General features: G+C 43.7%; 1 protein-coding gene across 5 annotated transcripts in view; it reads right to left on the bottom strand.

Annotated features, from left to right (window-relative positions):
- TRAPPC9 (trafficking protein particle complex subunit 9) overlaps positions 1–16,796 on the bottom strand; it is a 622,060-nt gene that overhangs the window by 545,772 nt on the left and 59,492 nt on the right. For all 5 annotated transcript variants that reach the window (XM_046642579.1, XM_046642581.1, XM_046642580.1 and 2 more), the window contains one exon: positions 1,669–1,885. In XM_046642579.1, coding sequence (XP_046498535.1) covers positions 1,669–1,885 — 217 coding nt within the window. The remainder of the gene's footprint in view (positions 1–1,668; positions 1,886–16,796) is intronic.

The following is a 16,796-nucleotide window of genomic DNA, read 5'->3' as shown; positions in this document are numbered from 1 at the left end:
TCTCGCCAGACGCAGAGTCAGCCCGTCCCACCAGCTTTAGGTCTCTTCCCTCCACAGGAGTGGGAGGCGAAATGAAGGAATGAGTACGTTCCATTCCAGCACCCCTTCACTTCCCAAAGGCCGCCTGCAAAGACCCTCCATCTGCTATGCTGCTCACTCAGTCTCCCTTTGCTCTTCCAAACCCCAGGTCCTTTCTTCTAAATGAATTTGGAAAACATTTTGAAAAAATATTTTTAAGTAATTTTGGCCAAAAAAAATTTTAGATATCACTATGCTCTCAGCGGTATGGCACACTGCAGTCTGCATGCCAAATCTGGCCAGCTACTATTTAGGAAATAAAGTTCTACTGGCTTACATGTTGTCTATGGCTGCTTTCACACCACAGCAGCAGAGCTGGGTAGTTGCAACAGAGACCACATGGCCCCAAAGCCTAAAATATTTACTATCTGGCCCTTGACAGAAAAAATTGGCCAACCCCTGCTCTAAGCTAATCAGAATTCATGCTGAGAATGTGCTTTAACAGAGACGGACTCGATCAAATCAGTGTTGCTTTGGGAAGAAGGTTGGAATGTTGGAAGTCTGGAGAGAGTAACTTATGAGGAACTATCACAGCAACTGGAGATGGATCAGAGGAAGGCTCTGGAAGGACCTGAGAGCTCTCTGCGAACACCTGGAGGGTCACCATATGCGAGAAACTGCCTGTGTGTTCTTATTTTAGAGGGCAGGAACTGCCTTCTTTACCTCTGCTTCGCTCACAGAACACACCGTGACACCAGGCAAGGGTGCAAAAAACCACTGCTGAATGAACGGACACGAAAGGAAAAGTAGACGCGCCGTGAGATATTCCAGTAGGGGAAATGAGGAGGAAGGTGATGTTTTTACTCAATGTGGGGGGAGAGCTAATAATTAGAATTATCCAAAAGCAGAACTGGACTCGCCATTGAGACCATGAGCATCTCAGGTCAGTACAGGTCTTTAAGTTGACACATGTGACCATACAAACAACACGCAGGACAGCCCATTTTTGCCCTTGTGGGACAAGAACCTGGATGGCACCTCAGCTCTTTTCCTAGAAGCCTATGCCTGTACGAACTCTAGATGGGAACTGGAGAAAAGGGCTATTATTTCCTACCCAAAACAGTAGCCAAAAGTCTTTTTTTTCTCCTGCTAGTCAGACTTTGCCTGATACTGGGAATTACATTTGTGTATACTTGTTATTGGATTTATAGTTTTATTTTTAATATGTACTAGCCTGCATTAATATTTCAGAGTAAGGATTTATCACCAAATGCATACCTATATGTATACACATACACCCAAGGATATTTATTCTGGCTTGATTGATTTCTGCTAACTTGGCTAGATTTCATAAGATAAGTAAAATTCATTAGGTATTTAAGGTTTTGTGGATGATACACCATGGCAATGAGCTCAGGGGAGATTTCCGACTTGCACTGATAAAGATTTAAGAATGCCAGCCCCCAAGCAAAGCACTACTACTTTTGGCTGTAATTTTATTATCATAAGTACCCAGGTGCACGACAGGGCTTCAGTCATCTTTGAACCCCAGCACCAATTACAGTGCGTGACATGTAGAGCAGTGCTCAAACAACACACGGATAACTGAATTAAAGCGACACTTTGGTTCCAGCAAGAGGCTTTTAGTACCTTTGTTGAAGTCTTTTGGATCCAGGGACAGACTGTAGCCGGGAAGCGTCTCCAGGAGGAGTTTGTAGCAGGCCCTCCACCCAGGCTCCGAGATGCTCGGGGCCACGCACTGCATAGCAGCCACACGCTTGAAGAACGCCGACTTGCGGTGGAAGCCGATCAACTCATAGAGCTCAGAGAGGATGCTGTATCGCTGAATTTTCTCTTCTTCGGAAAGCTGAAGCACAGAAAGAAAGTGAAAACCTTTTGAAAGAAACTTAAAAATGAAAAAGGAAACATATGAAAAAAAGCTTTTTCATAAAACAAAGACATGATGAAAGACCCAGGGAAGGAGAGGCGAGTTACCGCACGGTGAAGGACGGTACGAGGAAAAGCACTGAGGCGGCTTTACGCGGATGTTCCACAACCTTTTACGAGCCCCATCTCTCCAAGCTCATCCTGCCCTTAGTTACTAAGAAGGCCCATATTCTCTGGAACAAAGGTATCTGCTACATATCACATAAGACATCTACTTTAAGTTCCTTAGCAAAAGAAAAGAAAAGGAATAACAGTTCATCCAGACACTAGGATTTTGGCAGGGACTTTCATCAAACACAAAACTTCTCAAAACAGAAAATATGTAGAACCATGTAACTAGATATGAATCGTTAATAATAACAACACCTAACTTAGCCTTAAGACTTTAAGACTTGTCTTAGAACAAGTTTTAGAACAGGAGGGAAACTGGAAGCTCAGAGAGGTATCCATGGACTGTGCAAAACCACACAACCAAGGAGCGTCAGAGTCAAGACCTGGGCTTGGGTTGGGGCTCTGCTTACTGTTTGGCGCCCACAGCTACCTCTAGAGAGGAAGGATGGCCAGAAGCCACCCTGTTGCTCAAGGCTACACTACTTGAGGAAGCAGTTCTCTGCCTCTCCCGCCCTTGACGATAAATCTGCTTCCCAGACAGTTCTGTGAGTACAGAGCATAGTTTGGAAGCCCTGCCAATCAGCGCTCTTCAGTCCCTCCCAGCCATCCCTTTCCTCCACGCTCCTGCCATGCCCTCACTTGGGCCCTTATTAGCTCTCACCTGGAAGACTTACCACCTTTCTCTGCCTTCCCTAATCCATCCACATGCATCTGCCAGACCAATATTCATGAAGCACAGTTCAGAGCCTATCACTTCCATCTCAGAACACTCAGAAACCCTTCAGCACTACACCATGGAGGCCACATGCCTTCTACACACCAGGACCTGTTGAGGTCGCCCCAATGCGCCCTTGTAACTCTAGGCCCCACTGCCTACCTATGACCTCGCCAAATGCAACCACTCTACTTCACTGGTTTTCTCTTTCTACCAACACGTGTTTATTGAATGCCTTCTCTGCGGCCACCAATATTGTGGTTGGAGATATAGCAGAGAACAAACCAGGCCAGGACTCCTGCCCTCGGGAGGCTTCCATGCTAGTAACAGACAAGCTCCTGACCTCTAAGTCCCACTTAGAACCGGGGCGGGGGGCAGGGGGAGACGATGGCAATAAGTGAACAAAGAAATAAAATTGTTACTCTAAGTGCAATGAAATATACTATGAGAGCAGACTCTCCCTTAGATAGGGAACAGAAAGGAATCAACTATGCGAGGATATTCTAGGCAGAATGGAAAAACAAGTAGGCAGGATACATGTGTCTTCCCCCTTCAGCTCCCAGTTTGTCATCTCTCTCCTTAGGGCTCCTCTTCCCACCCCATAGCTCCAGGGCCGATCCTGCAAAGATCCATTCCAAGGCCACCTCGCCAAGTTAGTCCTGATGCCCTTCACTGTAAGTTGCCGCTTCTTTCTCTAAATTCTCATAGCCACTCTGCACTCTATCATGTCATTTCTCTCTTCTCCTACATTATACGTGTTCATGCTTAATCTCTGCCCACTCCCGCCCCGGCCCAGAGGACTGCAGACCTTCTGTAAAGCAGTACCACCATTTTACACTCACACCAACAATGTATGAGAATTACTGCTGGGCCACATGCTCACCTTTGATGTTATCAGTCTTTTTCGTTTTAGCCATTCTGGCGGCTTTAATTTGCATTTCCCTGATAACTAATGATATGGAACATTTTTTCACATGATTACTGGCCACTTGTGTATCTTCCTTTGCAAAGCGTTTGTTCAAATTTTCTGATCGTTTTTTAAACTACTTCATTTGTCTTATTATTGAGTTGTAGGAGTTCTTTATATATTCTGAATGTAAATCTTTAGTCATATATGCTTTGAAAATATTTTCCCCCACTCTGCTGCTCATTTATTTTCCTAAGGGAGTCTTTTGATAAGCAAAAATTGTGAAGTAGCTCAATTTACCAATTTTTTCTTCTATGGTTAACGCTCTCTACAACCTTGCCTAAGAAACCTGTGCCTACCCCGAGGTTGCAAACATATTCGCCTATGTTTTCTTCTACAGGCTTTCTGTCTAGGTCTAGGATCCGTGGATGTTGGGATTTGAGGAGGACGCAGCCTCTGCTTTGCAGGAGCGGACAGCTCAGGTGCAGAGGGATTCCCGTGCAGCGAGACGCCAGCCATGGGCAGAGGACTGAGGAGATCTGCTCAGGAGAGGCGGGAGTGCTTGATGCCTTCATCACAAACCTGGACACTCCCAGACCTTCAACTGCACCCCTGTGGGCTAAATATGATAGAAGAGCTTGGGGAAGAAAACACAAATAGTGATCTCAGCCAGTGCCCTCAGTGAGGCTGCCATCTAAAGAAAGGTGACAGCCAGGCCAAGAGCACCAGCCCTGGCCTCCAGTCCCTCAGAGTTCCCACTGACTGCTTCATAGACCCTACTGAAGATGAAAGGTTGTAATACGCTGACCAGTGACATACTCTTTCATTCGTCTTAAAGCATTTGAATGTAATGACAAGCCAAATGATAAATACTATATTACAAGTGGAATTGCAATCACTTCAAGCCTTAAAGATCCTCTTAATGGAAATGCTTGGGCACAATGGCTTCAGAGCCCCAGGCAGACACTTGACTAAAAAGCTCCTCACCAGCCGCAGGCCCTGTGGGCCTCAGGACCAAGCCCATGTTAGGTGAGCACAGATACCCACAGCCAGGAATCTGGGGACTAGAAAACGGTCCCAGGAAAAATTCTAGGCCAAGATCCTCATAAAACTCAGAAACAAAATCAAATCCCAAATTCATTCCAACCTGCTGCTCTCTTAGGGAGTATCAATCAGCACGTCTTTGGCTCTAATTTTTCAGGTGGCTGCAAGGTCACGAAGGTTGTGCCCAGCCAGGGCCCAGACATTTCCATGAAGTTCCAAGGGAAGTGGCTCAAAGTCTACTCGAGTAGCTCTACTCACAAGATGGACTCTCTGGGGAAGTCAAATGTTAATTCGTCATTCTAGTTCTAAGTCGAAAGTAAGTTTAGACTTATTTTCTTCTACTAAAAAGAAGGAAAGTGGTAACATTACCAAGAAACTCAAGACAGAGGAAGAGTCCCCTGGCTATCTGGCAGAATGGTATAGGGAGGGAACACTGACAGGAATCAGAAGGACCTGAGTTCCAGTCCCAAATCCGCACATTACTAGCTTTGGTACTCTCCTTATTGATGAGGATAATAAAATCTAACTATGATTGCTGGGAAGACTAAATGAAATAATGTGTACAGATAGCATAGGCCTAAAACTCCCAGTGAGTGTTCAAGAAATGGAAATATAATTGTTAATTAATGCCTTTGCAGTCACAGGGGCTAATCTCAAATTAGCCAGCCAGAGATGCTCCAGAAAATGCCTCAACAGCCATCAGCCTTCTCAAACACCACAGCCACAAGTGATGCGAAAAACAAGGCAGTGGTAGACAATTTGGGACAGCCTGGCGATAGCACTCCAGCGACGACGGGAAAAAGCAAGACGGAAAACTGCGGAGACCATACACTGTCAAGTATGGAAAACACATTCTGTTCCTCTCTACATTTATTTCCAGCCATGATTATACAGAGAGAAAATATACATTCAAAATTACACAAAATTTCCACATATATGTGTCCAAAAAGTTCGGACTGAACGTAACTTTCTTCCCTACCTCCCAAAGCAGGGGTCACAAGGTGTGTGCCAAGGACCTCTCTTTTAAAAGCATCTGCTAAAGTAATTGGATCCACTTTCAGTTTTAAGCATTCAAAGGGAAGGATGAAAGAAAAAAAAAACAGTTAAATAAGACCTGGGCCCCCGATGATTTACAAGGTTGTGGAGGAGACAGACAAGCCAATAAGGAATTACTCTGCCGTGTTCCCAGTGCCAAGGAAGAAGACGGATGGAAAGACGGATGACGCAGAGGCAGTTGTGCTCCACACTCTTAGCAGGTACCTACAAGGCGCCTAGACTACTAGGTGAGTCCACCGTGTGCTCAACACCTTGACAAGCATTGAAAGAGATGAAACTTTATACACAGTCAATAGCTTTGGGGAGCATACCATCCAAAAGTGGGAGTCAGAGCACAGTCAAAGCCTGACTCCTGATCTCCCAGTTCCCTTGGATTCATTCTTGGAGGACCTTAAAAACCAACTCCTCTGGCCTCAAGAAGCGCGGCCTACTGTTACCATCTTTGGGCTTAGTGAGTGAGCAAGTTTATGTGTACCTCTATGACTCCACAAACTGACTACATGTTTTTTGACGTTCATCTTTCCATTCTGAGGAGTCCTGAGGTTCTTTAAGTCTATCCTCCATAAAATCTATTCCCTCCAATGACAATTCATGGAGCCTGAAATTAAAAGCCAACTTGTGGTGAATACCATGCAGTCTATACAGAAGCCAAAATATAATGATGTGTACCTGAAATTTACATGTTATAAACCAATGTGATCTCAATAAAATAATTTAAAAAGAGAGAGAGAGAATCTGGAAAAATGGAAAAAAACACCAACTAAATAGACCATACACAGCTAAAATATCACCCACTCATCACTGCTTTCTTCATGTCCTCTCCTGCCTGACTGCAATAGACTAATGCCTCCCTCCACTAAGCTCAGGAAACACCACAGATTTGTCTCCACAAATACAAGGCAAGCTTAATAAAAGAGGAGACTGTTGGCCCATCGACCGATGATTGGATAAAGAAGATGTGGTATGTATATATACAATGGAATACTACTCAGCGAGAAAAAAGGACAAATTCATTCCATTTGCAACAACATGGAAGGACCTAGAGGGAATTATGCTAAGCGAAATAAGCCAGTCTGAGAAAGACAAACACCAGATGATTTCACTCATATGTGGAATATAAACAAGTACTGGGACAAAGAAAACAGTTCAGTGGTTACCAGGGGAAGGGGGTGGGAGGGCACAGGGGGTGAAGGGGAGCACTTATGTGGTGACAGTCAAGAAATAAGGTACAAGTGAAATCTCACATTGATGTAAACTATTATGAACTCAATGAAAAAAAGAGGAGACTGTTGTATACTCACCTCTGAATTCCTAGCACATTGTAATCTCAACAGATATATTTATGATTATGGCTTCTTTGCTTTAAAAATAGTTCAGGATATTTAAATGAGACCTTGGGAGAGGAAAGACTGGTGAGTTTTGGGTCTGCCATCTTGATCCGGAAGCCTCCGCGGGCCTTTTTCATATTGAATGCTCATTGATTCATTCAAAACATAACTTCTCATTCCAGGAGGATTTAAATTTTTCTGCCAGGAGTTTGTGGTCACTCTCATGTTAGGACAACTTTAAATAAATCTCTCAGTTGGGATGGTTTTCTTTCCTTCCAACAAGATTAAGAATTTCCTTATTTTCTTGTTTTGAGGCGTAAGATTTTTTCTTGTTCACCCTTTTACTAAACACGGCTCCTTTGGGGCGTCTTGGCTTTCCATATGGGTTGCCATCCAGCTCCCAGTGTGGACAGGCCTAAGGCTCACCTCCTAGCCCTCCCACCTGTGCAGTTACAACTGTGTTGTCAGAACCAGGAGGCATGTGCCAGCTTCCGAGGCTCCCTTACCTTCCAGAATTCCTGTCTTCTGGTTGTTTTGGCCTCTGAGGATTTCCCTTTACTTTCTCGCTATGCATTTTGAAAAACGGGGAAAATAGGTTTTATCTCTTAATCAGCATTTTTAAGCAACTTGTGCAAAGAGGGCTTTTCAGAGTTTCTAGACCACCATATCGCCAAAACAGAAAGAACACTAGTTATCTTCTAAACTTATGTATTATTTAAAATTTTTCTGTTTCTTCTTTAACTATTAACAGACATTTTCTTAATTAAAAAATAATTAAGGCCTCAAATAGGATAGAGCCTTAGAGCGGCATAAAAAATTAACAAAGAGGCAAAGCTAGAATAATGAGAAAACAATCTACAAGTTTAATAAAACACCTACACTGTGGATGAAATCAGCAATTCTCAGAAGCACCTAATGCAAACGTGACATGAGATAAGATGCCTCTCTTGTCAGGAAATGGTCAATGTAAAATAGAATCGATTAGAACAAAAAACTAAAATTCTAAGTATAGCTAGTTACAGAAGATTACCAACTAAATGTGTCTCCTTCCTGGAAAAAAAGGTGGATTTGCTGGCTCTTTATTGTGGAACCTGAGTCCAAGAGAGGGCCATACAAAGTAAATACTCAATAAAGCATCTAATTACTTAATCTGTAAGTATCTAATTACTTAATAAGTGATGAATAAAGAATAATGAAATGTGGAGAGGGGAGGGCCAAAGGGGTAAAGGGGCACACATATATGGTGACAGCTGGCAACTGGACTTCTGGTAGTGAACACGATGCAGTCTATACAGAAGTCAAAATATAATGATGCACACCTGAAATTTATATGATGCTATAAACCAGTGTGACCTCAATACAGATTTTTTAAAAGAATAAAGAAATGTGAGTTTTAATGACAGAGATGATAATAGTATTCATTCATATTATAAGTATGTCTTCACTTTCAGCAATCAATACCTTGGGGGTCCTCAGAGATCAAAGATTACATGAAAATGCACAGCTTGGGAAGAGACCTTGGTGAGCTCCACATCTCTGCATCCAGCTTGCTCGAGACACTTCACTTGGATGTTCCAAAGGCACCTCAAACTCCACCTGCACAAAGCTGAACTCACGGTATTGCTCCCACTGCTGTCCTCCTCCAGGGTTCCCTGTGTCAGGCAGCAATGTCGCCTTGCATCCACTGGCACACTCCCAGAGCTCAGAGTCATCCCTGGGCCTTCCTCTCCCTTGTAGCCTATGTCTGACCAGTCACCGAGTCCTATCGATTTTACCTTCCCTAATAGCTATTCACTAACACTCACTGGATACTCACTTTGTGCCAGGTACCACACTACACATCGTATATATAGTATCTCGTTGAATCTGCACAAGAATCCTGGGAAGCAGGTGCATTATCATCCCAATTGATTAGATAAATTCTGTTGTTTCAGTTTCCTGAAGTGAGTCATCCGAAGTCACACAGCTACTGAGTGGCAAAGCTGGGATTAAAAACCCACATGACTGCTACACCTCATAGCCACTCTAGTCTAAGTCACCACATCACCTCGTGCCTAGACTTCCAAATGTTTCCAAGCATTCTACAAGCACAAGAGTGATCTTTTAAAGCATGTGACTCACCTACTTAAAATCCTTCAAAGACTGTACATTGCTCTTAGGATAAAGCCCAAGAGAGACTGATACAGCCTACAAGGCCTGCAAGTCTGTTTCCTGCCACCTCCCCAGTGCATCTCATGCACTCCTGCCCTGGCCAGCTCTCTGTGCCTCAGCTTCTCTGAGCAGCCACAGTCTCTCCCACCACCAAGCTTTACGCTTGCTGTCTCCTTGGACTAGGATGCTAATTTTGTATAGCACTGGTCTCTCATCTGGGAATACTGTACCATAAAAATCTCAACCAAACAATGGTCACAATCATCACCCTCCTTGACCGTCACTTCAGTGATCCAATGCTGACTCTCAGAAAACTGTTTTCATAGGATGAACCAAAATCGTTTTCCTTATGACTTCCATCCATTGACAATGAACTCCTCCAAAAAGAGAAAAGACCTAATCTCACTTTCCTCATCTGTAAAGTAGGAATAATAGAGATGTTTGTGAGGTTTTATGAGAAATTATATACACAAAAGGCTGGGAACAGTTCCCATGATGTGGTAAGCACTCAGTAAGTGGTAGCTATCAATAAGAATATATTCCATTCAAGGAACCTTAAAACAGTGCCTATGGCTCTGTTTCAACAGACTACTAGCAAAATATTTAGTCAGCGCATTTTAGCATGTCACTATGAACACAACAGATAGTGTCAAGTGGTGGCTTCAGTGACAGCTGAGCCAACCAAAACTATCAAGGGGGAAAGTGCTCTTATTCTCATAAATGTTGTTTGATCATTTACAGTCACAGTCATTTAATAAAGACAGTTGTTATGTAGTCAAAGCTCCCTAAACATAAATCTCTTCAAAGATTAACACAAATTAGTTTTCGAGTACAACACTCTTACTATTTTGAAACTGACAGCCCTACCTATGCTATGCACCAAAAGGGCGTCTTCTTAAAGCATCTGACTAAACACATTCAAATGATTTTTTTAAAGAAATTAAGATGAAGCCATCTTGAATAAGCTCTCAAGGTCATCTGCACAGTGCCCCACCAAGGGTTTGATTTCCCACTTTAACACACATTTTCAAGTAGCTTAATCTAAGTCTCAGTTTCTTAATTATAAAATTGGGGGTTGGGAGGACAGTTGTGAATAGAGTCATTTAACAAATATATATCTGGTATTATGCATAAAATCCTAGAAATATACAGATAAATGATACATAGTCATGCTCTCAAGAAGCTCAGCCTTTCTATTTAGTAGCATTAAAAAGAATAAAATAATGAGAGAGAAATTTAATAAAAATGTATAAGATATGCACTGAAAACTACAAAATATTATTGAAAGAAATTTTAAAAGACCTACATATATGGAAGACATCTCATGTTCATGGAATAGAAGACAATATTAAGATGTCAAAACTCCATGGGGCCAGCCCCATGGCCGAGTGGTTAAGTTCACGTGCTCCACTTGGGCGGCCCAGGGTCTCGCTGGTTTGGATCCTAGGCGCACATGGCACTGCTCATCAACCCATGCTGAGGCGGCACCCTACATGCCACAACTGGAAGGACCCACAACTAAAAATACACAACTATGTCCCGGGGGAGTTTGGGGAGAAAAAGGAAAAATAAAATCTTAACAAAAAAAAAAAAAAAGCTCCCCAAAGTGATCTCCAGATTCAACACACTCCCTATCAAAATCCCAGCTGGCTTCTTTGGAGAAATTGACAAGCTGATCCCAAAATTCATATGGAAGTGCAAGAGACCCAGAATAGCCAAAACAATCTTGAAAAAGAAGAGCAAAGCTGGAAGACTCACACTTCCCAACTTCAAAATTTATAACAAAGCTATATTAGTCAAGTCAGTGTGGTACCGGCATAAGTACGGATATATAAATCAATGGGATAGAATTAAAAATCAAAAAAAAAATTTACATTTACAGTCAATTTTCCACAAGGGTGCCAAGATCATTCAATGGGAAAAGAATAGCCTATTCAACAAATAGTGCTGGGAAACTGGATATCCACACGCAAAAGAACGAATTTGGACCCTTACTGCATATGATAAACAAAAATCAACTCAAAATGGATCACAGAACTAAATGTAAAAACTAAACCTATAAAGAATGAAGTACTGATTCATGCTACAACATGGATGAACCTTGAAAACATTACTCTAAGTGAATAAGCCAGACACAGAAGGACAAATACTATCCTTTAGGTGAAGGGTATACAAGTGTTCATTGTATTACTCTTGCAACTTTTCCAAAGGTTTGAGATCTTCCAAAATAAAACTAAAGTGTATTATACATTAAAAATATAAAATGATTCCTCACAAGGATTAAATGCAAAAATGGGCGTAAAGCTCTAGGTACAATGCCATGCACGTCCACAAACAGTCACTGCTGTCATCGTCACTCAGAGGAGTGTTGCCAACACTCACAAGAGCTGCAACATGAGGCATTCATCACAGCTGTCTCCACTTCATTCATCCAACCAACATTAATCAGTGCCTGGTCTCTGACGAGTGTTGTGCTTGGCACAGTGACTATAAAGATGAGTAAGAGACAGTCCCTGCTCTAGAATCTGCATGCATTACCAAACTTGCTTATTAAAAATGCATCACTTTAATATTCAGTTCTGTTTTTAAGTAACTACCAGAGTAAATAGCTTAGAATTTCTAAAAGCAATAAGTGTCTCTGGTATGTTCTGTTTACACATTTATTTATATTCTGCCTCATTCTAAAAAAGGATCTAAATCAACTTTTTAAACACAATTTAACAACAACAACAAAAAGACAAAAATGAGAGTGAAGAGAAAATGAGGATTGGTTAAATGAAACCAGAGGAAGGGTAAATCACAAAAATGCACGCCATGAAGTAGATGTAATTATTCAAGGTAGAGTACAGATTCGGCTCTAAGGTTCCCGACAGCTAAAGCAAAAAGAAAAAGATGATGAGCTACAAGAGTCACAATGCCCATGAGTTAAATATCTGTGTCAACTGCACGTGGGAAATCCTGAAACATCATTCTCATCACTGAGCGTCCCTCTCAGCACTTCACGCAACAACCACACGCCTGGGGCTCGTTCTCCAGTCTCTGGCCTTTCCTCTGGTATTTGGCCTCTCCCTCTTTCATCACTGTCCTGGGCTCCAGCTTAAGGCCTGAGTCAGACTCCCAAGGCTTTGCAGGCGGCATCTCATCTGAAGTTGGGCTGGGCAGCAGAGGCCTGCCTAGTTTGCTCGTTTCTCTGCAGCTTGACTTCTCACCAAGAGAGATTTCTTTTTTGTATCTGTCCCACAAAACTCCTCTCTCCTATATACAAGAGCATCATGCCATATCCCCAACTCTTGTTCAAACACAAATTTCTCAGTTCCCTCTCTCTTTTACCCTCTCCAGTAAGAAACTTGACTTTCCTCCGTCCCCATCCAACCGTTTCTTTCTGTGTGAGAACTATGAATCATCCACATGCCATCCTGAAAGCCAGGTGCCCTGCTGGCCAGGACTGAAATGCTTCGGTCCTATCTATGCTGCATCCTTACACTTTCCCCCTTCTATCTTAAAAAGCCTTCCCTGAATCTCCTCATCGCTCTGATTTTAAGCTTAAAATGACATAAAGTTCTGAGGTTACAATTATTATGTGCATATCTACCAGGCTTTTGCTAGGTTTCCTTAGCAACAGCTTCATTAAGAAACTGCATCAAGAAGTTTAAAGAGGCTATTCTTACATCTGAACAGAGTAGCCTGCATAAAATTTCAATAGCTTTGAAGAGAAAATTAACCAGGGACAGAGTTCGCAGGTTCTAGTCAATAGGATCATGAGCCAAAATCTTCTTAAATGGCTTGGGATCGTTCGCGAACATTAGGTCTACAGGAAGCAGAGGGTGTTGGGTAAAGTACACGCTGACCCTGCAGTACGGGCTCCTATCTGGTAAGGTATTGGGCTTTCTTCTAGCTTTTCAAACAATTCCTTACTACCACTTTCTCTTATTGCCACTTACCATTTTCTACTAATTAAGAAAATTAATTTCAGTCATTTGGGTTGTTTTGGGGAAGCTACATGATGTAGTTGACAGAGCTTGGATTTTAGAGTCATAACAAACTAGGCTTAAAGATCAGTGATGGTATTTACAAGGTAATCCTGGGCACACAGCAAACCGTGTCCTCAATTTCCTCATGTCTAAAACTGGGCACAAGAAACTACTTAGCAAAGCTGTCATGATGATTATGGCCGATATCTGTCAACACCCAGTGAAGTGCTGGCGACAAGCAGGCTGCCTAATTAGAAGTAGGTCCTATCAATGAGCTTCAGTTTATCCGATAACGGAGACGCTTTGCCTTCTGTCTTCTTCGCGTGGTAACAGAACATATTTCACGGAGTTAACACCACCAGAGCAGTTCTGCATGGCAAGGCATGTTCCTTCCCTTTATAGAACTGATGGCAGTTTGCAATCCTTTATTTTTATGTGTATCTGCTTGGTACCTGCTTCCGCCTCCAGACAGTAAGCCCAAGCAGCACAGGACCGCGTCTGTCCTGTTGCCCACTGGCTATTCTAGGGCTAGCAGACAGCTGACATCGGGCCTAGCCTTGGGCAAGGACCGTGTGAGCAAAGGAAAGCACGAACGAGCACACCTTCCAGAGGCCCCTTCACCTCTGAAATTATGGTCCGACTTTGAACAAACTACATAGCCCTTCTTTAGCCTGAAGCTCCTCCTCTGTAAACAGAGATAACCGCACTTAGCAGACAGGGTTATAGGAAGTAAAGGACATAACCAAATTCACAACCTCAGAAAGTGTCTGTGGCGGGTGCTCAACAAACATGAGCTGCCTTTGTCGCCTGGACACATGACCAGTGGGGCAGACACATATACTGAACACTTCCATTGTGCCGAGCAGTATGGTAAGCATTTTACAGGCATTATAATATTATTTACAACTTAAAGCAACTCTAGGAAGAAGCGAATATCACCATTCCCACTTTACAGACGCACAAACAGGCTAAGGAAGGCTCCATACTAGACCAGGGTCACACAGTGAGCAAACGGGGAGAGAAACCTAAACCTGGGGTGTCAAAGGTCATGCTCCTCTCTCTCACTTCTACCTCACCTGTGAAATCCACACATCCAATACACAAATTTATAGGTGGCCAGTCATTAAATGAAATGTGTGCTGCCATTTGTTGATGCCACACAATTATCATAAACAACGAAAGAAAAGACAGCTCGATCATGTTCCTGCACAAAGAAGAGGAATTCCGCCTTGACTTCCGTAGCATGTGGAAACCCCCCCCAGGACCCCTAAATCCAAATGCGTGGGCTATCAGCTTCCATGTCCACACGGGGCTTCTTAAAGCAGGAGGTATCTGCAAGAGTCACATCTCAGCTCCTTCCAAAATTTCCACGTTAGCCAAAGTCATTCCCAGGAATAGATGCAACTCATCGACTCTACCATGGAACACACTTGATCAAGAACCAAGAGCGTATTCAAAAAAACTACCGGCCCCCCTTGTCCACTGTTGTTATAAAATCCCACCAGAACTCATTATTCTGCTGTCTGCTCATCTGGCAAACAAACCCGGAGACGAGTCCACTAAAGCAGAGGGTCGTGACGGGGAAAACTGAAAAGGCCGCACAGCACCGTTGGCACCGCGCCTGCCACAGCAGCAGGGCCGGCTGGTCACCCCTCCACGCGTCTCTGCTGACCCCTAGTGTTGTCGGGAACACGGAGCAGACAGAGCAGAGGTGGTGCCAAACAGCAGCAAGCTCCCACACGGTTTAAGAGAAGACATTTCATTCTACAGAATCTGTGCATTTAAATGCCCACCTGTACAAACGGCTCTGCAGCAAGCCCAAATTTTCAACATTAGCTTGCAAAGGTAAGCGAGTCTAAAGACTCCGGGTCCTGCCAAGGTCCTCCCCACACATGCCACCCCCCAAGCAAACTGTCTGGGGTGAGCAGCTTCAGCCCTTCTAAGTGTCCGTTTTAAAACATAACCCACCGTCCAGTACGTCACTAAAGACGTCCCTCTCAGCCCTCCGATCTGATTATAACAACAGCTGCTGCGTGACTTTACAGGGCAGACACCAAGACAGTCCTGGACAGAGCGTCTAATCTAAACAGACCATCCATCACCGTATGAGCTTGCTAGTCTCTCATTTCACAGATGGGCATATCAAGAGTTAGAGAGACGAGTGATTTCGCTCGAGGTTGCACAGCTAGTGTGTGGCAAAGGTGGGGTTTGAGGCCAAGCACACCTGTCTCTGCTCCACTCAAATGTCACTCCCCAGCAAGAATTTCAGAGGGCCCTCTCTTGCCTACCTGAGGTCCACATTTCTTTACTTCTCCTGACCTACAACAGGGTATGAGCCCAGCCTGCCTTTTCAGCGTCTCTTCCCCGCACTGTCCCTCAGGAACGAAATCGCTCAGGCCACTGAAGGGGGCATGCCGTGCTAGCACCCACTCACGCATCTGCACCTGGCCCCCCGCTCAAAGGCTCCTCAGCCCCTTTCGGTGGATCACTCTCACTCTCTGCAGAGAGAACCTCCTCTGGGGAGACTTCCTCACACCCTCAGCTCGGTACCTTTCGTGGGCCATATCCTGACTCATCCCCCTAGGACTGTAAGTGCCCAGGCCTGGCCATCAGACCAGCAGCCTCAGAGGCAGGGATCACACCCTGGTCATCCCTGGAAACCCACTGCCTGGCTCAGCGCTCACCACTCAGTAGGTTCACCCAGAGATCGTGTTCTTTATTCCCCAGCCCCACGGAGGACGCTTTCCTCCCTTGGTCAGTTTCCCTCATAACCAACGCTTCCATGGTTAAGTAGCGGGGTTTGCGTCTCCCACCCATCTTTACATCCACGTAAACCAAGACAATGACCTTGCCTTAACACACTTTTCTGATGACACATTCGCACCCGAGATGCTGACGCACTCAATAGCTTTGAGTCTCTGTGGTGTTGTTTCCCTTACACTAAATGGCTGAAAACATTGCGGGATTTTTTCCTTCTTTGGTTTATTTGTTCATACTGGTTTACAGGCTTTGTTCTGCTTTTGCTTCCCCCTCAGTGTTAGGCCGACAGGTGCCACTTTCTTCGCCCTTTAGCAGCCTCCCTCTCCGTGTCTAATCTAGGAAATGAGCTGCGATGAGGGGCCTGAGGGCAGTAAAAACACTTCACAGAAGAGGGAACTCAGGCACAGAGAGGCTAAAGAACTTGCCCGAGGGGGTGAAGCCAGATTCAAACCCCGGCCAGTGCGTTTCCAGAGTCCCCGTGCTTAACTATGGTGCTGAAATATTTCTCTTTTTATACATTATGTGTATAAATATGAAGTATCAAAATATGTACCAGAATACACACCAACTCTAAGACGCTCACTCTATTATTTTGTTTCTATTTAAGTTATTTTACTTCTATTTAAAAAGCTAAGAATCTCTGCAGTCAATACAGCAAAATGTTAATGTGTTCAATCTGAATGGCACAGGCATGAGTATCTTATTCACACTTTTTCATATATTTGAAATACAAAATGACTTAAAGTTTCTCTGCCCTCTCCTCCACCCACTACTCTCTCTGTCACTTG

This window comes from Equus quagga, chromosome 16 (genome assembly GCF_021613505.1).
Source record: "Equus quagga isolate Etosha38 chromosome 16, UCLA_HA_Equagga_1.0, whole genome shotgun sequence".
NCBI lineage: Eukaryota > Metazoa > Chordata > Mammalia > Perissodactyla > Equidae > Equus > Equus quagga.
Note: the sequence above shows the minus strand (reverse complement) of the source record. Positions and strands in the feature narration are given on the sequence as shown.